Below are 25571 nucleotides of genomic sequence, written 5' to 3'. Positions count from 1 at the left end.
TTTGGAACACGTTACTACTCTAGTGCCGTCCTGCTCTTCATTTGTTGGCAATGTGGACCTAGCCTAATGTGAGTATCATGGTTGTTTATTATTTTCATTTTTTTACAGGTGACATGGCCATCAATGGATTAAGCATAAGGTGAGTATAACTGCTTTTTTATTTCAATTTCAATCAATGGAGACTGTCTTTGTTTCAAATAAATTATTTAATACTGGCTGTGTCTTTTTTACAATTTATCTATGGAGTTAGTAAGGGAGAGTCATCTTATAGATGCCTCTCCATTATTAACCTGTGGGCTTGATGTCAGCAGCCATAAAACAGCTGACGTCAACCCCACAAATATTCCCCCACTTGCCGCCACACCAGGGCAAGTGGGAAGAGACTAGCAAAAGAATTGGCTCATCTGATAGGCCTTTTCTGGAGCAGCTGCAGGCAGCTATTTTTAGGCTGGGGGGAAATATCCATGACCCCTCACCAGCCTGAGAATACTAGCCTCCAGCTCTCTGCTTTGGCTTGGCTAGTTGTCAAAAATAGGGTACATCTCGCATATTATTTTTAAATATTTATGGTATTTAAAATAACAGCGTTTGGACCACTCTGTTTTTGATAAGCAGCCATGATAAAGCTGACCGCTGAGGATTGCTGTCTGTAGTTGTCAGTTTTGCCAGCGATGGTTATCAAAAGTAGAAGGGACCCCACGTCAATTTTTTATTATTTATTTATTTATAGCACAAAAGCCGGCTGATGAATACTTCATCAGTGGTACCTGCTCTCGCTGTTTTTAGTGACAGCAGGTATAGACTGATGGGAGCCGTACGCTCTCATCAGCTGACATTTGTGACCAGCAGTAAAATTTTACCGACAGCATGAGAAACACCCGATGTTTGGTGTGCCAAATGTGAACCATAGCACGATCTTCCTGGAGAAGTCCGTGTTCGGGGTCCAAGCTGTTTGGGTTCGCCCATCTCTGTACTTTATTAACTTGTAGAATTAATGCCATGATTAAGAGCAGGTAAGCAACTCAAAACGTGTATGTTTTTTTCCTAACTTTTAGGATGCTTCTCTATTACAACATGTTTTAATTGTACAAATTAATACAGAAGATTTTAATGCTCTATCTTTCTGGCTGGAATAAGGATGCATTTTGGACATTATATTGTATTTTCTGGACTGTATTTTATTAAATCTTCATGGTGCTAGCACAATAATATACAGTAGTAACTCATTAGAAAAGGCGCTCCAAGAAACTAGAGTATTGTGTTTCCTCATACATTCTGTGTTGTCAAGATAGCAGCAAAGCTATCAGTCAGTGACAGGGGCAGATTGCATTGAGAAAGCACCATGTATATGTCACAAGGATACCACAACAGAAATTAATTTTGCCATAATTAAGAAGAAATGCCTTGTCGGCTCAGTGTGGTTATCCTCAAAGAATATTAAATTAAAGGTTTGTTCTTGGAAACTAGGATCCTAGTTTATTAGTTCCTATAAGATTGTTGCCGTCATCAATCCAGTGGCATGTCTCTTGCTCCATTATCTACTTTTGAGATCCATAATGTATTTCACCATTCACTTCTCCAAAAATATGTGGCCTCCTAAGTACCATCCCTATCACCATCTTCTTATGTCAGCGCTAATGGAAGTCTGGAATTTCAGACAGGTAAAATTGTTGATTCTCGCTTGGTTTGTCGGTCTCTTCAATATTTAGTGCATTGGAAGGATTACGGTCCAGAGGAAAGAATGTGGGTACCAGCGTCCGATGTTCATGTGACCAGGTTGGTTCAGGCCTTTCACATCTCACATCCTGATAAACTGGGTTCTGAGGGTCCAGAGTCCCGTCCTAGGAGGGGGTACTGTCACGGTGATACCGCCACAGAGTGGGGTCAGACAATCGCAATGCCTGGTGACACATATACCTGTGGTAGTTACCACGACTTTACCATGCTATTAGCAGTTCTAGCTATCTTTGCTTTGGTGCTGCAAGAGTTAAACTGCTTAGTTGGAATCCTGGAGTTCTCTGCCTTGGCTTGCATCAGCTGTTCTCTGTTCATTACTCCCAGCAAGAATAAGAACTCTCCTCCTTGCTTCTGACCTTGCCAATGATAGTTACTACTACCTTGGAATTAAAGGAGAGAGTTGAGTGTTTGGAGTAGGTGGTTGAAGAGTTTTTTAGGAGATTGTTGCATGAAGTTGGTTTGCATGTTTATCCTTATCCTGTCCCATTTGGTTTCTTCCTTCCTATTCCCCTGTTTCCCACTTTGTTGTTTTGTGACTGTATTTATATGATTGCAGCTTTCTTTTACCATTGTCTGTTTACCTTTGTCTGGTTAGTCTTTGCTTATATGCTTTGGCCTCACACCTCTCTGGGTGGGGGAGGGAACAATTCAGGGTAAGATAGGAGCATAGCAAGATAAGTGACCCCGGCATCTCCAATATCCGGGGTAGTCCAGGGAACAGGGAAAGCCTAAGGCGCCCCAAGTTTAAGAGAATGGGTGGGTGATGTCTCTGTTCTGTTGCCTGGTAACTCAGGATCAGGGGCTCCTTCCTTGTCCCTAATGCTAGGGGTGCCCTAGCTATCCCTACTCCCAGGTTACTTCTGATGGTGAAGATGCTGGGGCCACGTACCTTGCTCAGCTCTCGAATCAGCCCTTTCCTGTCCCCTCCTCCACCCAGGAAAGTGGGGAGGAATAGTGTATGTAAATACACAAACCAGGCAAACAAGGAAGGACATACAGGGATAAATGAAAATACCAATCATACAACATATGCACTCACAGACAACAGAGAAAAAAAAGGATGGTAAACAAAATAGTAGAGGATGAGGACAATGCACACAGCCAAAACATTAAGCAACAGTCACAGAACAATTCACCAAAATTCCTATACCAAAACAGACACTCTTCACCGGGCAGTACAAGACATAACACTGACAATCCAGGTTGCTAGAGGTGAGAATATATAGGAGAGAGGAGTGGCTAATACTGCACAGCTGCTATTCTCCAGTCAGGAAGCTTCAAAGACTCCAACCTGAACAAATTAACCCATGCACTGCTGACAGAAACCTGTACTGTTTAATATGAAGGAGAAGTGTTTCTAATTAATTCAGGAGTACATGTAATCAGATGATGCAGTCTTCTGGCTCCTCTCTGTCATGGTAAACCCGTGACAGGTGCCCACAGTCCCTGGTCACTATGTGATGCTATAAAACTGTATTTTATTAAAAGAGTTCTTTATATGGGATAACAGTACAGAGGGACTTACATATATGACATGAATAAATGATAAAAACAATAAAACAATAAACATGACTGAAAGACAGGTACACGTGAGAAGGTCATCTGAGCGAGGGCTTACAGGCTCATTGACATTCTACTTAGTCTTTAGGCTCTGCTGGCCCAATGCAGATTTAACTAGGTTTTTGGTTATTTTTTAGCCAAAACCAGGAATGGATAGTGAACGGAGAAGTGGTATAATAGAAAGCATTCTACTTGTTGTCTTCATAAGATTCATTCCCTGTTTCAGCCATAGGGACTAATTAAAAATCCATCTAAAGAGAGGGGACATATCACCCTCACATTAAATATATGGGAATAAATGTGGTTGAGAGAAATTAACTATAGTCGGGGAAAAGGAAAAGGGAGAATGAATTATAATTAGGAAATGAGAGAGAGAGATTACACATCCTTCTCAGTTGAAGTAGGGGTCTCCTGTAATGACCAGATAATTACAACAGGGAGATTTGCTGGGTAAAAAGACATCAAGTCAGGGATAGGGTTTTCTCTGATCAAAGAATATTTCTAGATACTGCAGAGCTTGTGGTTAGTGATTAATATTGGGGTCTGCATTGATCCAATATTTATGGGAGATATATTTTGAATGTTGTAGCGAAGAGACACACATAATTCATTCAGTCAGATCATTGTAAAGTCATTCTGACCCTTCCAACTTAATAATGGTCCAATAGATGTTGCCTTCCAGGCCATGTTTCACCTCAGCATTAAAGGTAAAATCACAATAAGAAACATGACAACAATATCTACCACCTGGGACCTACAGTGGCAAATATATCCAGTAAGTTGGGAATTGCATGGAATTCTGATTAACCTGCCCCATGTGAGCTTATCAAAGGGGGTATATGGGCAAAGCATTGAGCTAATAAAAAGAAAAGTTTGGGGCTCTGTCTTTGTTCATTCTGGAAGACATAAGTTCACTATGAGAGTGTTCCACTTTCCCAATCGGACTGCTTCCCTCCAATAATTTCTGCACTCCAATAATTTCTGAGGCATTTCTGTGACATCAGGTTTAGTAATTCCCTTTCATTAGTCCTCTTTATCATATATCATTATATATATAGTATTGTTTTGTTCTCATTTCAAATAATCTGTGTATATTTTTTATAAACACTGCATATCCTTCTGGATTAAATACAGCGGTGTTCAAAAGTCCTGGTTATACTGGCCCCCAGATCGCAAGGAAGGTCGGCTGTAAGCATAGTACAGTCGTAAGAATTTTGCAGAAACATAAACAGCATGGAATTACCCAGGACAGGCCCAGATCTGATCGGCCCAGAAAGTCAACTAAAAGGGAGGATAGAGTACTGATAAAAACATCCCTTGCCAATCGAAAGCTCACCTCTCCTCAGCTTCTGCGAGAATGGCAAGAAAAGTGCAATATTGAGGTAGCAAGATCAACTGTTAGGAAGAGATGTTTGGTAGCAGGATTGAGAGGGTGCAAGGCCCGAAAGAAGCCATTGATGACAGCCATACAAAGACAAAGGCGAAAACTGTGGGCACTGACATATTTAAAATGGAGGAAGGAGGAGTGGGAAAAAGTGCTATTTAGTGATGAAAGCACTTTTTGCATTTTAGGAAATGATGGCAAGTCTTATGTGAGAAGGTTCCCACATGAAGAGTACAAGCCAGAGTGTTTGAGCTTCTCTGTGAAACATCCGATGAAAGTAATGGTCTGGGGCTGTATGGCAGCCAATGGTGTTGGAAGGCTTCATATTGTGGAGGGTATGGTTAATGCAAAAAAATACATAGACATCCTTAATAAGAAAATGCTCAACACTCTGAATTAAATAAAAAATAATAAGTCTTAAAAAGTAAAATTTAAGTCTGTGTGAACTTGCATTGGAAGTTAATGAACTTAGAAACCTGTTCACCATTCTACACACTGTACTTGTATAGGTATGGTTATGCTGTAAAAAAATTATCAAAAATGCACATACCATAACAATTTATACACTTGGGACATTCAAAAATGAGTATAGCATACAATGAGGGATTACAAAAACATATATGTTCTATCAGTTTCACTGTAGAGATGCAGAAGTATGAAACATATAGTTTTCTTCACGCCTATGCAGGACTTTTGAACACCATTGTATATAAAATGTAATAGCTCTGTTCCTCTTGCTCTTTAAACCGCACCCCTGAAGCCATATGCTACCTGTAACAGGTGTCCAATCAGCCAGTATAACGATTGGTGGTGGCAGCTAGTAGTGGTTCCTTTTTGGTGTTATTGTAGAGCTGGCAGTGATTGAACTGGGGTATATATACAATATATATTCCACGAGTTGGAATCGGAGGTGTATCTACCATACACTCATTGTGAGTTCCACAATAGTCAACCTAGTAGTGGAAGTAGTCATGGCCTCATCAATCACTCGTCAGCCAGTTTCATACTTCTCTTGAAGATTGAAGACAACAGAGTTGTGTTCTCCTGACAAACTGGTGACAGCAGGTGGATCTGTGTGATGTCCCCGCTGTCATCTGTGACAAACTGGTAACTGTGTTACCTCCTCCGCCTGCGGAAGCGTGACATACTGTATATATAACCAATTTCCTTACAGAATTTCCTTGTAAATTATTAGCTTGTGAGCAGGGATCTCACTCCTCCTGTAACTGTTGCACTGTGTTACTCTATAATATCTTTATTGTCTGTACATGTAACCACTTTATTGTAAAGTGTTGCAGAATATGTTGGCGCTGTAGATATAAAATTATTATTTATTGAGGCAGCATTATAAAAAAAGACAAAGGCACAGTGCCTTGATTAAGTAAGACTAGTTGTTACTTACCTAAAAGGAAGCTCCTCATTGTGTTCAGTGAGGATCTGTAAACCATGATTGTCGGATGGTGATACAGTTTCATTATGGGGAGAAGCCATCCCCTCTATGGTTTCCTGTACATTTTCTAACTCATTATCACCTACGGGAATCTGAGGTCGTTTCTCAATTCTCCAGTGCTCTTCCTAAACAAAAGAAGACATGTATACATTAAATAAAGGAAACCTTTAGCATGTTTGCATTGATTTAATAGTCAGGAGGATCACTACCCATTCTTCAAGAGGAAGGATCAGTGACTAACACCGCTTCCTACTTGCATTATCAGTGACATGAATGTGTCCTAGTAGCTGGAGATTACTAATTTGATTAACAAGATGGAGAATGACTTGTACCTTACTAACAGAGCATCTTGTGAGCACAACAGCTGAATATTTATTGTTATTAGATATTTCATGTATAATATTCCAAAGTCACAAATATCCTTGGTCATCCTAATGTACAATATTAGAAAACTAATACATTTCATATGGATAAAATGCTTAAGTTATGTGTCTGCTTTACTAATAAAAATCTTGTAGGCTTTGAGCCATACGTCAAAGGAGTATGCCTGAATTTTCAACTTCCATTGAAGTCTTTACCTGTCCAAATATTCCAACTGGATTCCCAAACACATCGCTGGCACATAGGCAACAATCTGCAGATGCAGAAATGATAAGGAGACAGTGATTATGAGTGCAGGTCTCTAGGTGTGTGATGCAGTCACTGTGTGGCTGGAATGATGTGACTAATGGCGGCAGTTCCACCGTCTTCTGTTCACTGTAATCCATACAATACTCCTGCAGGACAAGAAATATGCAAAGTGAATCCGAACAAACTGTCATATACTCTTTAATGGAATTATACAGGAGGTAGAAATGAGCGCGTTAGCTCAATCTGAATCAAACTTATGTAAAAATTGAGAAAATTCGAAGCACTCTATGAATTCTAACAATTTGTGCTCCAAATTTGTATGAATCACAAAATAATCCTAACCCCATTTCACACAAAGCGGTACATTTAATCAGCCCAAGAAGGCTCATATGACCTCATGAAAAGCCAAGCTTCCCCACAATGCCTTGTGGATATTGCATGACATGGCATAACAAAACCAGTCAGGAGGGACTCTCATAGCCTGTATAAAAGCTGAGGCAGGAAATTCACAGCCTTAGAGGATCTGAATAGTGAGAGTGTGTCACTGCTCAGCAATCAAGAAAAACAGAGAAAGCTTTAAACCACTGAGTAAACATTATAGATCGTGTGTGTGTGTCAGGACAGCAGTAAACAACAGCTACCATCAGTTAACCTATAGTCATATGCATTGAGGTCACTTGAACATTATTAAAACTATGTTTGGGTTAAAGAGCTTGGGTTAAAAACCTCAGAGTGTTATATGTGTTTTCAGGGCAAGTGAAAGCTTTGCCTTAGTTCAAATATATGGTGAACTAATGTACTGCGAATCAAATCTTTTGGAAAAATTCAACAAGGCTAGCAAATTTAAATTTCAAAAGATTTGCTCATCTGTAATTGGAGGTTCACATATACAGGATCCTGGTTTATTAACTAGAATGGAGAGTGGCTTCAAAAAGCATTTAATGCATTGAAGAATTTGAGCATATCACACAGAAAACATATTTAAATGAAAAAAGTGTAGCGCTTAAAGGGACATTAGCACAATGTTTGGTTCTTGCAAAGATTACAACTGATTGCAGCAGCCCCTTTAACCCCTTCATGACATCCGTTGTACACGTATGACACAAGTTGGAAGCGGGTGTATGGAGCAAACTCACTGAATGAGCTCGCCCCATGCCCAAGTTAACCTGTTAAATGCTGCTGTCAAACTCTGACAGTGTCATTTAATGTCCATCGGAGCACCCATGATGTGATCGCAGGTCACCGATGGGTTGCTATGAAAACCTATGCTTGTTATTACGGAGCTATTTTGGATCCCGCCTGTGCTGGGCTTCAAAGGAAACCATGAGACCATGATTTTCACTATATGCAGTGATGTCTCCTATGAACACCAGACATGGGCTGATTTTCACAGACACAGGAGTTTCATAAGAACCCTGGCTGTAAAGGCAACACATTGAGAGCGCCGATGAGGGGGATAGAACAATGCGCCCCTTGACGATGCACTGTTATTGCCGCTGTCACAGACTGGCAGCGGCATTTAACAGACTAACAGCCGCAGGTGGAGCTTTTGTTGAGGCAATGGTTGCTTTAGTTACTAGGCCAGATATTGTGCATTTCCCAGTGAACGTATAGTATACACACATCTGATTCCAACCCACAGTATATACTGGATATATACATACTTTGGTAAGGTTCCTGCCAAGCCCCAAAATAACACAAGAAAACTAACTGCACCACCATTCATTTATACGGGACACCTGTTCCTGGTAATGTATGGCCTAATGAGGCTTCAGGGGTGTGGTTTATGGATTAAGAGGAGCAAAGCTGTTAAATTGTATATATTTAATCCAACAGATATTACAAAGTGGATGTAACAATACAGTAAATAAAATCATATATAATAAAATTTACTAGAAAATTACTAGATCTGATGTCACAGAAATTGTACAGATCTTTGTGGAAGGGAGATCTCCATTTGGAAATGGTACAATCCTACAACAAGCTATATCTCTCATCGCTGAACATTGGCAATAATTCAGAATCTGCTTCTATGAGATAAGAGTCATGCCCCTTGGTGACCTGAGATGGGGTTGGTCAATGGGATGTGGCTCATGCCTGGAAAACTAGGAGATCCCCAGCATTAAGGGTATCTGCCCACCTGATGTCCCATGTAGGAGATATTAATGCCATATTTCCTATCAGGAGCTTTAAATAGATATGAAACATGGCATATATAACGTTATCCATTTGGCTGATATTAATTTTGGGGCTGATTGACAGGCCAAATTATAATGGAAGTATATGCATTGTATTCGTCCCAGAACCACGATGCTGAAAATATGTCTCCCATATCTATAGAAACTACAGCTATCACAAAAAAAAATAATATCTGGTATGCGATATTACCATTTACAGTTTGTGATGAAGCCATGCTTCAGTGCTCAATAGGAGGGTTACACATTACCACTCAAGAGATAGTCTAAGAGATTGATCCTATTTTGCTATTACATTTATGACAGAGGGACACAGGAAAGAGACAATGAGCAAGTTCTGAAAACCCACCAGCTCACTGTGAGAGAAGGCAAAATAATCATGTCAGGATTTTGCTCAGCAAACCAAATACATTGTCAGGTTGGTGCAGTTGTACTGATTAAAATGCTTCCTTGGTTGATGAAATCTATCTTGTGGTTGTTGTTTAATCTGCATTTTTAGTTTTCAGTTAATGAGATTCTGGTGCTCTGGGGTTGTCCTGTGGGGGAGGGTGGCTTTGTGCGATGCTCTGCTTACATATTCATCTATATTGGCTTATGGCAGGTTACTGATTATCCAGGGACCTGCCCACTATTATACATACTGCACATACCATTGTGGGGTTAGGAAAAAAAATGTATCTTCATCAAAATAGTGCAGGCACCATTTTAATGAAGATAAATTGTATTTATTGTTACCCCACAATAGTATAGGCATAAAGAATAAAGGTAAATTGGCATGTATCATGCTACAGCGCAGGAGCCAATGCCATTTTGATGAAGTTACTTTTTTTTATAACCCCACAATAGTATATGCAGTATGTAAAATTGGGGGCAGGTTACTGAGGAATCAGTGACCTGTCAGAAGCCATACACAAATCAGGGCACCCAATGCAGACCCCTCCACCCCAGGCCACTCCGAAGCACGCGCATATAATTTACTCAAACTGCAAATAAAGATTAAACAACCACAAGATGGATTTCATCAACCCAGGTATCATTTTAATCAGTATAATGGTGTGCCGACCTGGCAGTGTGTGTAGGTTACTGTGCACAATCCTGCAGCCAGGTTCCCTTTAAGGTTCCCCAGCTGAAAGCTGCAGTGTCAAGCTGGTTCCTGGTGTAGGATCAGAGTTGCTACATTAAAGGGAACCTGTCACCCCGAAAATCGCGGGTGAGGTAAGCCCACCGGCATCAGGGGCTTATCTACAGCATTCTGTAATGCTGTAGATAAGCCCCCGATGTTACCTGAAAGAGTAACCTGAAAGAGGAGAAAAAGACGTTATATTATACTCACCCAGGGGCGGTCGCACTGCTGGTCAGGTCGGATGGGCGTCTCTGGTCCGCTGCGGCGCCTCCCATCTTCATTACAAGACGTCCTCTTCTGATCTTCAGCCACAGCTCCGGCGCAGGCGTACTTTGCTCTGCCCTGTTGAGGGCAGAGGATAGTACTGCAGTGCGCAGGCGCCGGAAAGGTCAGAGGCCCGGCGCCTGCGCACAGCAGCACTTTGTATGCCTGCGCCGGAGCCGTGGCTGAAGATCAGAAGAGGACGTCTTGTAATGAAGATGGGAGGCGCCGCAGTGGACCGGAGACGCCCGTTTGACCTGACCAGCAGCGGGACCGCCCCTGGGTGAGTATAATATAACGTCTTTTTCTCCTCTTTCAGGTAACATCGGGGGCTTATCTACAGCATTACAGAATGCTGCAGATAAGCCCCTGATGCCGGTGGGCTTACCTCACCCGCAAATTTCGGGGTGACAGGTTCCCTTTAAGGAGTGAGTAAATATTGCTTGGAATTCGGGTTCCTGCATTCAGCAGTGAGCTAGAGAACTGTTTCCAAGGGGAATTTTATTATTTTACAGTGCACCACTGTTTGCTGCAAGAGCATAACATCAGCAGCAAATGGGCCCCAGTTCCCCATCATTAGGAGTGCATAACAGCCATGTCATGTTGTGGATTCTCTGCTGCTACTTATGAGGTTTGTGCTATCTATAATCTGCAGGGAGTGCGCCATACTAATTAATCAGCATATGTGCTTCGTAAAAGTAAGAGAGCTACTTTACTATTCTACTCTTATTATATCATGGAGACTTATATATTTTGTCACCCCAGCCTGGCCTGGCATATAACCCCATTCCTTACCATACCCACTTGTATTTATTATTATCTCATATATGATTTATTATGCTTTTCTATCCTTGTATTTAACTCACCATTTCCGCACCTAAAATTTATGCTAAGTTCTTTTTTTTCTATCTCTTGTAAGTGAGAACTGAATTTGGGTGGGGATTTCTCTTGTCGACCCCTGGCAGCAAAGGAAGACCCACTGCATCCCTACAAAGCTCCCAGCAATATTCAAGTGGAGGCATTGCGCAATAGTGAGGTGAGAACTATAAGACACCTTACTTATGGACACAGGTTCAAAGGGGATTTAACGAGGATATTGTCAGGCAGATTATTTCCATTATAAGGCAGGTACAGATGATTGCATATATTGGACGAGTGCAAGCCGTGCTTTTTACGTGTAGGACTTGTTTCCATGCTATTCCATGGGGCTACATAAACAAGAAAGAAAAATATAACGGCACTGCTGTGGGGCCAGACAACCATATGCTGAATGGAGTGCTTTCAGGATGGAGACCACATCTACGGACTCCGGGTGCTCATGCCAAAACAGGGTATATGCGGCAAAAAAGAAAAATGCAGATAGCACACACCGGTCCTTAAAACTTCATCCTTTATTCAAACTTTAAAATGTCATAGCCAGAGGAACAGGTTGCTGGGATGTGCGAGCTGGTGTAAGACGATGGCTGTTTCGCGCCACTCAGCGCTTTAGACCTGTTGAAGCGCTGAGTGGCGCGAAACAGCCATCGTCTTACACAAGCTCACACATCCCAGCAACCTGTTCCTCTGGCCATGACATTTTAAAGTTTGAATAAAGGATGAAGTTTTAAGGACCGGTGAGTGCTATCTGCATTTTTCTTTTTTTGCCGCATATTCCATGGGGCTGTTCACATGTCAGATGTGCCTCAGAGAATCACATGGCATTCTTTCATTCAAGTCTTTGGGTACATGAGAAAGATCGGATCGCACAACATCAAAGTGTGGTTATATTTTCACAGACTGACTGCATGGAGAAGGTGGGGGGAACTTTTCGGTTTCTCTCCACCTCTGAGAAAATCGGATACCACTCTGATCAGAGTGTGAATAGCACAATCGGACTGATTTTCTCGGATGGAGAGAAAATATATGTCTGCACCTGCACTTAGAATGACTTTTGTTGCATATGGTAAATTAAAATAAAGAAATCTGGGATATGTGCTTTCCATCATAATGAAAAATTCCTTGAAGAAAACTAAAGAAGCCTTGATTTGTAAGGAAAAACAGCGTTTGTGTAAAATAAAAGTTACTGTAACCAAAAACAACCAAAAATTACAGTGTATCTAGCAAATTGAAAGTCTGACCAAACTGACTGGCTGATTGGTTGCTCCAGATGATAACTCTATTTCACCTTTGTACCAGTTTTCCTGAATATCCCCCACTATGCCTACAGGAGCTTGTGAGCTAAACAAAGGCCTGGAAAGAGCTACAGAAAGAACATGTACACCATGACTTTTTTTTCTGTTTTCCCAGAACACTTCACTGACTTACAAGGTCAGCCAACATTAGAAAATAAAACATCAGTCAATCTAACAAACGCTTCATCACCCTTCAGACCCCAAACACATTACAGAAGAGATTAAAGAAATTTAGTACAATAGGTTGGACAAGATTACAAGAGACGTGATGTGAAACTAAATGCACCAAATAAGGAACAACACAATCTGAAATTGCCTTATTCTCCAAAATATGTCCTGTTTGTTAAGGGTTTCAAGCGCATTTCCTCCCATTATAAAAAAAACAGTACAAGTAAATATACGTCCTTCATTGTCCTTCTGTCAATTGGTTAAAAAAAAATAATAATAATTTTGGCAATCTACATATAGTTTATAACGGTACTTCTCAAACTGTCGGGTTGGCCTTGCTTGAGAACCATCCCTGGCTATGGTGAGGCTGAGTTGGTTAACGCAGTTATGAAACAAGTGATCATGTGCTGCACCAACCAGCTTCTATTGCACCAATTTCTGGTTTAGGGCTCACTCAGGAGCATATTTACAGACCGTGCCATCTGTGTTAACATCTGATATCACGTGGATCAGTGCTGTTCAGGTGAAATTATGTATCAAATGAGTTGGGTGTCCTTGTTAATAAAATCAAAGCATATACTATTCTCCTCCATTTTTTCAATTAGAATCACCCATTCAAGTCTATGAGTTAACAAAAAAGAGGATCCCATATGGATCATTCTTATTGCATTCGGTTTTTTTGCAGATAGATTTTGTAAGTTTCTTTAAATGTTGATTTAATGAATAAAAATGGATGTCATATAGGTTTAAAAAATAGACAAGACTTTTGGCTTCAAAAGACAAATTTTAATTCAAGGCATGATGATGTTCTGATTGGTGAAGCCTCGGGAGAAAGTTTGAAAGCCCTATTAATATATGGCCCTAATGTCCTCGAAGGCCTGTCTATACCAGTTTCGCAATGATATGCTCATCTCTAAATATGCATTATTCAGAGAGACAAACATGCACTTTTATCAAGTGCAAACCATTAGGGATAGAATTCATTGCCTGGAAAAAGTGTTTACCTGTATGTCCCAAACCTTTATCCATCCATCAATATCCCCTGTAATGAGGTTATTGTTTGTTTGGTCAATTGTCATAACTATGAAACTTGCACCTTCGTGAGCTTGAAACTCTCCCATTAACTGGTTTCTAAATATGTTCCAAAATCTAACATAGCCAGATCCACCACATGACACAAGGTTGGCACCTCCTGAAAAGAAAGAAATAATGTTATTTCGATATGTACACAAAGTTCCTAATAAATATGCTTAAAGTAATAGCTTGTTCAGACGAGCGTATAATAAGGAGCGTTTTATATATTATCTGAATTTTACTCAGACAGCACACATCCGAATTATACGCTTGTCTGAATGAGCCCATGATTGACCAATGTAGCTCGGTAGGGGTGTTAGATGACAATGCTCTGTTCTCTTCTGAGCCTCAGGTGAAACTCACCCATTTAATTCTATAGGTGCTCAAAAAAAATCATGTCCCATATGATCAACTGTGTAGCATCTGATTTCTTTCTGATACATTTTTATTATTAACCCAAGGAACTGTATCTTTTCCTGTACATTTTAAAATGTTGATAGATAAAATTGGATGTTACAAGAAAGTCACAAAGACGTAAAAAACAGACACAAAGATGACACAAGGATGACAATATTGTATGAGTTTTCTGGCTGAAAAATGGACGATTTTTCACATGCTGGTCTGACCTCGGCCTAATAGGTATTTTCTATCTTTAAAGGGAACCTGTCACCCCCAAAATCGATAGTGAGGTAAGCTCACCGTCATCAGGGGCTTATCTATAGCATTCTGTAATGCTGTAGATAAGTCTCCGATGTTACCTGAAAGAGGAGAAAAAGAGGTTAGATTATACTCACCCAGGGGTGGTCCCGCTGCGGTCCGTTCAAATGGATGTCTCAGGTCCGCTGCGGCGCCTCCCATCTTCATTCCGTGACGTCCTCTTCTGGTCTGGTCAGAGAGGCCCGGCGCCTGCGCACTGCAGTACTTTGCTCTGCCCTCAACAGGGCAGACAAAGTACGCCTGCGCCGGCGTGAAGTCCAGAAGAGGACGTCATGGAATGAAGATAGGAGGCGCCGGAGCAGACCGGAGACACCCATTTGACCAGACCGCAGCGGGACCGCCCCTGGGTGAGTACAATCTAACCTCTTTTTCTCCTCTTTCAGGTTACATCGGCATTACAGAATGCTGTAGATAAGCCCCTGATGATGGTGAGCTTACCTCACCATCGATTTTGGGGGTGACAGGTTCCTTCTAACCCATTCATGGGTTTCTTTGCACAATAAAAAACCTTGCCAGGAGATTTGAAGTATAAAAAATAAGCTAAGTAATATTAATTTATCGGCACAGACCTGGATCCTGCACTGGTCACTCTGTGGACAAGAAGTGGAGACAACATGATGAGATGCAGGGAAAGGGAGAGGGATGAAGGAGCTTACCACGGTGAGAATGTGTAGATTGAAATTAGTCCAGAGTTCATCCTGAGGGTGGCGTTGTCACTGGTGATCACAGGAAAGTAGATGATAAACAGGGAAAGATTCCTGCACAACCATCCAGGGATAAAATTGATTCTTTATTGGAACGTAGTGTGAGGTAGTGACCGGTGTTATATGCGAGGGTTGCTATGTATCCCCCAGGGACTGCAAAGAAGCATATGGAGGCCGTGGGAGTGCATTGCAGTCACAGACATAGCTGTGATTGAAATGCAAAACAGAAGTAAGTGTTGATCTTGGGCAAGCTATTTGTCCAAGGCAGATTTAAGAAAACCTGCTCTGGGCTTTTATTTTTGAAACGGACAATAGGATGGTAGTGGGGCAGTCCATTTCCTCTCCTGGCTCTGGTTTTCCATGAGGCCGATGGCCACAGGTTCTTTGGTAAAAATCCCTGCAGCAGAGGGTTGGGTGTGTCATTGTGGAGTTTGCAACAAGCAGAGCACACGGCTCTGCAAAAGCTCAGCCTGTGGGAGGGAGCACAGAGCCAAGCAGAGCAAACTCCTAGCACCCTGCAGGCAGCGTGATACGATGGTGCAGTCGCCCTCAGCAACCAGATGCACTTATGTACTGTCTTGTTTCTCGGCTGCGATCCGGAGGACACCGTGTGCTGTGCACCATGTGAGTTTGGATATTAAACACGTTTTGCTGTGAACTTTTCCTGCGGTCACTGTCTGTCACACTGCAACAACCCCACTGCACTACAGTAGTTAAAACATTTAAAGGCAGCGCCATCGCTGATAGCTGCTACTGCGCAGGCGTGACAAGCTCCATTTACAAACTGATTTTTTTTTTCGGAATCTATGGATACCATCAAAAAGAATAATTAAATTCACAATATGGATGCGATCAGCCTACAGCGCACAAGGGATTTATTTTTTAAATATGTATAATATTCATTATGTAAACTAGGGGGCAGGTCACTGAGGGATCAGTGACCTGTCAGAAGCCATACAGATCCATATGTAAGCAGAGCACCACATGAAGACCCCCCAAAAGCCCACCCTCACAGGCCACCCCAGAGACCGAGCATATTATTAAATCAAAGCTGCAAGTAAAGAAAAAACAACAACCACAAGACGGTGTGGTAGTTCTCTCATGTGGCGGCACAGAAAGGTAGGAAAAAGTGGGTACATCGTCTCTTTAAGTCCTTGTTGCTTTATTATCAGGCAGCATAAACCAACTCATGGAAACAAAACCCAGCCTTTTTGGCTAAAACCGGTACAAACAAGCAAAAAGGAAAAAATAGCAATGCTGCAACACTGTCTGTATGTTGTAAGCGGCTCTGGAGCAGCACAGGTTCAGTCTGTGCCCAACAAGCTATAAAGCCTCTGAAGACTCCTTTCTCCTGGCTAGCTGAGCATCGACTGCCTGTAGAGATCGGTTATTTAAACCTAAGCCTGTGATTCCCATCATGTGACTGATCATATGATCATAACCTCATGCAGGTCCTGGCAGGTCTGCCTGGGAGAAAAAGTGGACCCTCTCCCACCCACTCTATGAGGGTCCACATAAAACCAGCCCTTTTATGCAACTTAACCCTCTCAACACGTAGTGTACTGGAGAAAAAATGCTCTTGTTTCATATCACTGACGCCGTTAAGCGCAGTGACACATATCTGCCTTCTACCACTCTGCCAGTGACTCTGTCACAACGGATTTCATCAAAGAATCATTTTAATCAGTATAATGGTGCTGACCTGACACTGTCTGTAGGTTACTGTGCACAATCCCGCTGACAGGTTTCCTTTAAGGCTGGGTTTATATGCAAAATCATCCATTTTACATTAAGAAAGACGTCCAATTTTTCATCTGTATTGTAATTTGTATGCCATCAATCTGTCCATTTTTTACGTCTGTATGGCATCCATTTTTTACATCCACAGCTTAATAATTAGTAAAGAACATACATAGCTTTCTGTCATAATAGCTGTAAGGTCTGTAATGTACCCATGAAAAATACATGACAAATGGATAGTAACCTGTATGTAATGAGTTTTTTTTATATAACATTTAACTTGTCATGGGTGAGTCTGATCCAGAATCTAGATGAAAGTATTGTATTTTGCAATTTGTTACAGGCAGGCCATCGGTCCATGTGTAAAAAGTCCACGTGAACTAAGTCATATTGCAAGACTCGTTAAAGTGTTGATTGTGACTTGTAGGATTGCTGCTTCCAACAGGTGGCGCTATAGAGTACTAGTCCTCTTTCTATATGAAGACGCAATTTGCACATGTGAACTAATGCATTAACTTGTATTGGTCAGTGTGCTGTCTGCATGCTATCTGTTTTGCATACGAACGTTTAATACTTTCATCTGAAAAAGCCCTTAAAGGGGTTGTCTGAAAAATTATAAATCTGAGTGACTGTAGAGTTATCATTTTAGACCGTACAACCCCTTTAAGCTGAGACTAAGCTATGGGATGAGATGTTCATGTAGAACTAAAATGTAAGCCCTCACATAGCTCAGCTTCTCATACGTTGCTATGACCTGGGGAATAGGTTATGAGAGCACGGTACGAGGAACCAGAATTTTCAGTTTTTGAGTAGAAAGAAATGACCGAGCAATGCAGATTTCTGCAGAAAAGCCATCAATTCCAATAATCATGGTGACTGATGAAGCCAACGTGTGCAGTTCCATAATATGTTTCCCATCTTCCCATAAGATACCTCATCAGTGCACAGCTAGTGCCTGACATGCTTCCACATCATTCCACTGTTTCTTTAAATCTACCAATTATACGCAAGTGAAATGAAAGTTTCTCAGCCAGGTCTGTACAAATGAGATTAGGTGATGTGAGTGAGGTCACTGTACACTGCTGTGCTTTCTACTTGAAGCCACAGTGACTGAAGCAAGTGGAGAAAAAGTCTTCATTATTTCAGATTTGACAAAAAATGAAGAGATCTTGAAAGTACCTCTGACACGAATCTGTGTAATTAATACCTCGCTCTTCAAAGTGAATTATTTCAAAGCAAATGAATTAGGAGCTGAGGATTTCACTTATTTATTTATTTCAATAATGAAATTAAGTAAAAAATAAAGTTACGGTTGTTAAAGAGTGGCAATGCAATTTGGTCCTAGAATTCCCATACTGCCAGTTAATTACTAACAGTAAATCCACACATGATATAATTTGTATTTCTTACTTCTGCACAGTGTATGTGTCTTTTTCCTCTTACCTGACCTCTTTAGTCCTCGGATACCTACTTGAGTACATGTAGAGTACTTCTAACAGGAAGCTCTATCTGATGTTCTAGTGTGTATGGTGTGAGCACTTACCAGCCATACTGTGTGCGATTTTGGTATGTTCTATCTTACCCTTTAAAGGAAATCCGTCAGTAGAATCAGCTCTCCTGAGCCATCTACACGGGGATTATTATTAATTTATATAGCACCATTAATTCCATGGTGCTGTACATTAGACGGGGTTACATCAAAATACAGATATCACTTACAGTTAACAAAACTAACAATGGCAGACTGGTACAGAGGGGAGAGGACCCTGCCCTTGCGGGCTTACCTTCTACAGGATGATGGGGAAGGAGACAGTAGGTCGGGAATTGCGGTAGCTCCGATGGTGTTGCGGTGGCAGTGGGGTCATTGCTGCTTGTAAGCTTCTTTGAAGAGGTGGGTTTTCAGGTTTCGTTTGAAGGATCCAAATGTGGTGGATAACCGGACGTGCTGGGGCACAGAATTCCAGATGATGGGAGATATTCGGGAGAAGTCTTGGAGGCGATTGGGTGAGGAGTGAATAAGCGTGGAGGAGCGAAGGACGTGTTGGGAGGACCGGAGATTACGTGAGGGAAGATAGTGAGAGATTAGTTTGGAAATATACGGAGGAGAAAGGTTATGGATGGCTTTGTAGGTCAGTGTTAGTAGTTTAAACTGGATATGGTGGGAAATTGGGAGCCAGTGAAGGGATTTGCAAAGAGGGGAAGCAGGAGTGTACCGAGGAGAGAGATTAATTAGTTCGGGCATGGATGCAGATGATAGGAAGCTGAATAACATGATACCTTGATTTCTGCGATCCGAAGTCTTATTCCAGAGAAATCCACATTCTGACATGTAAATGAGCTGTTCCAGGCTATGGGCTGGGCATAGATCTCTGAGAATCTGCCCCGGAGCTTATGTTAAATGAAAGGAAAAATGTAGATCAAGAGAGCAGACTTTCAGTCATTACATGTATCAAACTGGTAACACCTCCTCTTCATTTAAAATAAGCTTCGGAGGCAGAATCTCTGTGGAGACCTACGTCCAGCCCATAGATCTTATCTGCTAATTTACATATTTAAAAAAAATGTGGAGTTCTCGGGAATAAGACAACAGATCACAGATATCAAGCTATCATTTTATTCAGCTTCCTATGACCTCCATGAACATATAGACAGCTGAGGTGGGCTGATCCTACTGACAGATTCCATCTAAATTTGCACTTTACAAGACTAAAGAATAAAGCTAGCAATGCATACACTTCAGACCCAGAAGTTGCGAGGGCTCAAAAACCTTTCTACTGTTCATTTGAACTGAAGCCTATTTGTAATTCAGGTGTGGTAATAATGGACTACACCGCTGATCAATAGTACACGCTGGGAAGGTAGGTCATCCGTTATTCAGAAGCTAATTCAGAAGTGACAATAAAAAGGGAAGGACTTGACGGATTGAGCCAGAGGCTTCTAAACCTTTCTTATCCCTGATATAGATCAAGTCCTAATCAGTTCTCAATCACGATCCAGTAAGCTGTGGGCTTCCAGTGCTATTAATAGTAAGGAACCTAACCACATCTCGGCACACTCGTCTACGGTAACAACAACCTGCAGTGTATAGAAGCTCCACAGAAATGGCAGAAACCCTGACAAACACTTACCTGCTTCACCTGCCAAAGTTTATATAAGAGATGAAAAAAAAATCATTTTAATTTTCGTTTTCTCCTTTACACCGCTGCTCCAGAGACACGGGGAAGATATTTAAGACACAGCTTCAGCTAGAGTCAATATGTATTGTTCAAGAAGAGGAATGTGTGAAAATAAAAGCTACCTGTAGCCGAGATATGTTTTCTTGCCCCCAGGAAGAACAATCTTGTTACAGTATTATTGCTGTCAGAGTCTGTGTTGCAGCAGCCTCTCGAAGAACGTGTATATCTTCCAGAAGATGACGATGAGATGCTTCTTTTTCCAGCGCTTTGCAGCTGAGACTCTGTATAAAAAGATCATTTTTAGATTGGTTCACAGCAATAAAATAATACTACCTTATTTTATTGATGCTACACATTGCAATGTAATATTATTTTATAGCCTACAGATTAACATATAAGCCCCATCTGAAAGGGGATAAATTAAGTTACTCAAATCCAAAATTGCAAAATGAGGAACATTTCAATATGCTGAAACATTTAGCTATGATACTTTTTCTTTTGGGGCATGATAGGGTGTCGTTCATCATTAAATTTGTCTTGTATGCAGACATATGGAAATAGCTGACCGCTGTCAAATGAAAACATTATGTGTGACCATTAAACAATTAAACAATTACTAGATGGTGGCCTGATTCTAATGCATCGGGTATTCTAGAATATGCATGTCCACGTAGTATATTGCCTAACCACGTAGTTTATTGCCCAGTCACGTAGTATATTGCCCAGCCACTTAGTATATTGCCCAGCTACGTAGTATATTGCCCAGCCACGTAGTATATTGCCCAGCCATGTAGTATATATCCCAGCCACGTAGTATATTGCCCAGTCACGTAGTATATTGCCCAGCCACATAGTATATTGCCCAGCCACATAGTATATTGCCTAGCCACATAGTATATTGCCCAGCGACGTAGTATACAGCACAGAGCCACGTAGTATACAGCACAGACACGTAGTATATTGCCTAGTCACGTAGAATATTGCCCAGCCACGTAGTATATTGCCTAGCCACATAGTATATTGCCCAGCCACATAGTATATTGCCCAGCCTCGTAGTGTATTGCCCAGCCACATAGTATATTGCCCAGCCACATAGTATATTGCCCAGCCACATAGTATATTGCCCAGCCACATAGTATATTGCCCAGTCACGTAGTATACATCACAGAGCCACGTAGTATACAGCACAGTCACGTAGTATACTGCCCAGTCACGTAGTATACTGCCCAGTCACGTAGTATACTGCCCAGTCATGTAGTATATTGGCCAGTCACATAGTATGCACCATATCCCTGTTAAAAAAAGAATTAAAATAAAAAATAGTTACATACTCAACTTCCGGATCGAAGCGGCCGGTTGCCAATGCTCCTCGCGCGCTCCGGTCTGAAGAGTGCATTGTGGTCTCGCGAGATGATGGCGTAGCGGTCTTGCAAGACCGCACGTCATCACCTCGCGAGACCGCAATACATGGAGCGGTCACTGGGGCGTCGCGAGGAGCATCGGTAACCGGTCGCGTCGATCCGGGGGCCAACCGAGGGTGAGTATGTAACTATTTTTTATTTTTTAAAATTATTTTTAACATTAGATATTTTTACTATTCATGCTGCATATGCAGCATGAATAGTAAAAAGTTGGTCACACAGGGTTAATAGCAGCGTTAACCGAGTGCGTTAGACCGCGGTCAACGCTGCCATTAACCCTGTGTGAGCGCTAACTGGAGGGGAGTATGCGGGCGCCGGGCATTGACTGCGGGGAGGAAGGAGCGGCCATTTTCTTCCAGACTGTGCCCGTCACTGATTGGTCGTGGCTGTTTTGCCGCGACCAATCAGCGACTTGGATTTCCATGACAGACAGAGGCCGCGACCAATAAATATCCGTGACAGACAGAAGGACAGACAGACAGACAGGAAGACGAAAGTGACCCTTAGACAATTATAAAGTAGATACCATTACTAGATGGTGGCCCGATTCTAACGCATCGGGTATTCTAGAATATCTATGTATGTATGTATATAGCAGCCACATAGTATATAGCACAGGCCATGACATATTGTAGAATACCGATGCGTTAATACAGGCCACGCAGTATATAACAGTGGCCACACAGTATATAACACAGCCCAAACAGTATATAACATTTCCCACGTAGTTTATAACACTGCCCATGTAGTATATAACATTGCCCACATAGTATATAGCAGCCACACAGTATGTAACACAGCCCACGTAGTATATAACACAGCCCAAACAGTATATAACACAGCCCACATAGTATATAACATTGCCCACACAGTATATAACACTGCCCATGTAGTATATAGCCGCCATGTAGTATATAATGCAGCCCACGCAGTATATAACACAGCCCACATAGTATATAACACTGCCCATGTAGTATATAGCAGCCATGTAGTATATAGCACAGCCCACATAGCATATAACGCAGCCCACGCAGTATATAACACAGCCTACGTAGTATTTAGCAGTGTGGGCACCATATCCCTGTTATAAAAAAATAATTAAAATAAAAAATAGTTCTATAATCACCCTCCGTCTTCCAGCAAAGCTTTGTCGATGCGCACACGGCTGTCGCCAGCTTCCATTCCCAGGATGCATTGCGAAATTACCCAGATGACATAGCGGTCTCGTGAGTCTTCTGGGTAATTTCGCAATGCATCTGTGGGAACGGAAGCTAGCGGCAGCCGCGCGCGCCTCGGAGGACGACGGATGGTGAGAATAGCAGGTTTTTTGTTTTATTATTATTTTTAACATTAGATCTTTTTACTATTGATGCTGCATAGGCAGCATCAATAGTAAAAAGTTGGTCACACAGGGTTAATAGCAGCGTTAAAGGAGTGCATTACCCACGGCATAACGTGGTCTGTTAACGTTGTCATTAACCCTGTGTGAGCGCTGACTGGAGGGGAGTATGGAGCGGGCACCGGGCACTGACTGGACGGGAGTAGGGAGGGACTAATTCTCGGCCGGACTGTGCCCGTCGCTGATGGGTTGCGGCAGCCAGGACAGGCAGCTGGAGAGACCAATCAGCGACGTGGGATTTCCATGACGGAAGTTGCAGACAGAAAGATGGAAGTACCCCTTAGACAATTATATACTGTAGTAGATACCAAACAGAAACCTTGTGCAACGCCAGAATAAAGGAATAATGAATAACTATTTGTATGATTGACATTATTTTGCCTTAAAAAATTGGCCCACATTCACAAAGACTGATGTCACATTTCCATCTGCTCCAGGAATGTCTTCTTCTGTCACAAGATAACACCATTGTCATTATGAGTGCATCGCTTGTGATAGAGGATGCACGATGGCCAGTTTCTCTGTGTGGCACAGGTTATATCCAGCCACTGATACTGGTATGTCTTGGAACTGTGGAGGTGCCAGAATTAGTGTGTGTTCTGTCCAGAAGATAGCAGGAGTAATCAATGTGACGCCCGAGAGACCGGGGTACCCAGCACCGGACCAATGGGGTCTGTCTCTTGAGGGGGATGTCACAGGTGGCTTGACCCGGTGCTGTGGCCTCAGGCAATGCACAGTGTAAAGGGTATCGTGAGGGAACAGGCACTTACTTGATCAGCAGCAGGTTCTCCCAGCGGTGATGATCCCAATCCTGGATAGATGGCTATTGTCCAAATGAAAGACTGAGGCACTGAAACGTTTAACCAGTTTACTTTAACAAAAAAGGATTTACAACCAGTCCTGTCACCGGAATCTGTATGGGAACTCTGAGTTACTTTGACCCTGCCGGGGTCTTCGCCTCTTATTGTACGCAATATCTGTGTGGCCCTGCTGCTGTATGTGAACTGGCTGCCGGCCCAATCTGTCCCCTCCGGGTCCTGGTTCGACGGGCAACCCGAGTCCTTTTATCGGCTTACCCCCTCCGGGAGTACCGCTGAACTCTGTGTCTGTTGCTGCGTCCGACCCTAGTGAAGTTGATATCACCTCACGTTTTTCCGGTTGTTGTATTATATGTAATGAATACAGCCACGGATCCGGTATCCGTCTTTGCGCCTGTTCTGGGTAGTGATTAATGCTACCCGGTTCTCACAATGTCCTTTTTCTCTATCCCTCTTCTCCTCAGGCCGGTGATTTGGGCCTGGAAACCGTCATAGGGCTGTTAGAAATTCAGCTGTATGACCTCTCACTTTCAGCTCCTTAGCCCAACTGCCAGTTCTTCTCTCAGACCAGAATGGATCAAGGGGAGTCTCTGGAGCTCCCCCTTCTGGCCGGAGGAGGTAGTGCAGTCTTGCTATTTTAGTATTTGTATTCAGTGTCAGTAACTATATTTGTGGCAAATACCTCTAGGGGTGCCACATTCCCCCTTAGTTAAGAACAGTACTCCGGGACTGTGGGACGATAACATTTTGAAATAACAATTAATATGTACAGAGTCTTAAAAATGAAAAGTTACAAAAACCACTCAAGGAAACAAAAATAGAGTTCTGTAAAAAGTCACTTCAAATAGCGTCCGTTAATACAGTTCTATCCTTGAAGGTACTAGGAAAGGCACTGCACTTTGTGTCCAAGAATTTAGTTCCATTTTTCCAACGGAGTTATCAATATAACGTCTAAAGAAAGTTCAAAAAGAGCAAAAAGCAAAGTTCAAAAAGCAGTCTTTCCGGAGCTTTGATTTAGTGCCTCCGGGCTGATAAAAAGTTCAAGAATATGCAAGAAGTTCATACAGACAAGTCTCTGTAGGTACTGGGCTTAAACGTTGCAGAATGATAACAATGACTATAGTTTTATAGTTGGTAATCTGCATACCTGGCCGGTAATTGACCCTGGGTACTACGCTGTGATCTACGTAACAGCGGTATCTCTCCATGTGGTGTACTACTGTCTACTGCGGATGTAGTATCTGCCCGCTCTGCTAAAGATAATTCCACGACTATGGAGTTGGCAAGTCCACCGTGAATGGGATCACTCTGATCAGGAATCTGGTCTTCCTGGCCTGGAATCTCCTGTAGTACGGGGTCAGCCTTTTCCTGTCTTGGGACTTCTGGTATTGGGTTCGGTGTTGGGTAAAAGGCCACCATGGGAACCACTACTGCACCATGGTATGTTAGTAGGGTTTTGGGAAAGTCTCCTATACAGGTGTGATACATTTCCTCTTCTTTTTCCTTTACTGGTTGGACCTGCATGGGTTGAATAACTTCTGGTTCTGGCTGGACAACTTCTGTCTCTTTCAATGCTTCCGGACATAATTTAAGATTGTCTCTTGACACTAGTACAGATGATAAGCCCCCGTTTTTGCTAATGAGACACATTTTAGGATTATCCATTCTTGTTGGTAAAACTGTGTAGGGTACGGCTTCCCACTGATTGTCTAGTTTATTGGTTCGACGATTTCTCTTGAGCACTTGGTCACCCGGTCTTAATGGGGTCGCTAGAGCATTCTGGTTGAAAGTTCGCTCTTGTCTTTCTCTAGTTTGCTGAAGGTTTCTTTCCACACTCTCTTGC

General features: G+C 42.1%; 1 protein-coding gene across 1 annotated transcript in view; it reads right to left on the bottom strand.

Moving 5' to 3' along the window:
- Positions 1–25571, bottom strand: part of WDR49 (WD repeat domain 49) — a 279492-nt gene that overhangs the window by 25118 nt on the left and 228803 nt on the right. The window contains exons 12-15 of the mRNA XM_069727387.1: positions 20213–20371; positions 13684–13871; positions 6710–6907; positions 6084–6256 (exon numbers count right to left, since the gene is read on the bottom strand). Of these exons, the coding sequence (XP_069583488.1) occupies positions 6084–6256; positions 6710–6907; positions 13684–13871; positions 20213–20371 (718 nt within the window). The remainder of the gene's footprint in view (positions 1–6083; positions 6257–6709; positions 6908–13683; positions 13872–20212; positions 20372–25571) is intronic.

Source organism: Ranitomeya imitator, chromosome 5, assembly GCF_032444005.1.
Source record: "Ranitomeya imitator isolate aRanImi1 chromosome 5, aRanImi1.pri, whole genome shotgun sequence".
Taxonomy (NCBI): domain Eukaryota; kingdom Metazoa; phylum Chordata; class Amphibia; order Anura; family Dendrobatidae; genus Ranitomeya; species Ranitomeya imitator.
The sequence above is the reverse complement of the archived record's forward strand: the minus strand, read 5'-3'. Positions and strand labels throughout refer to the sequence as shown.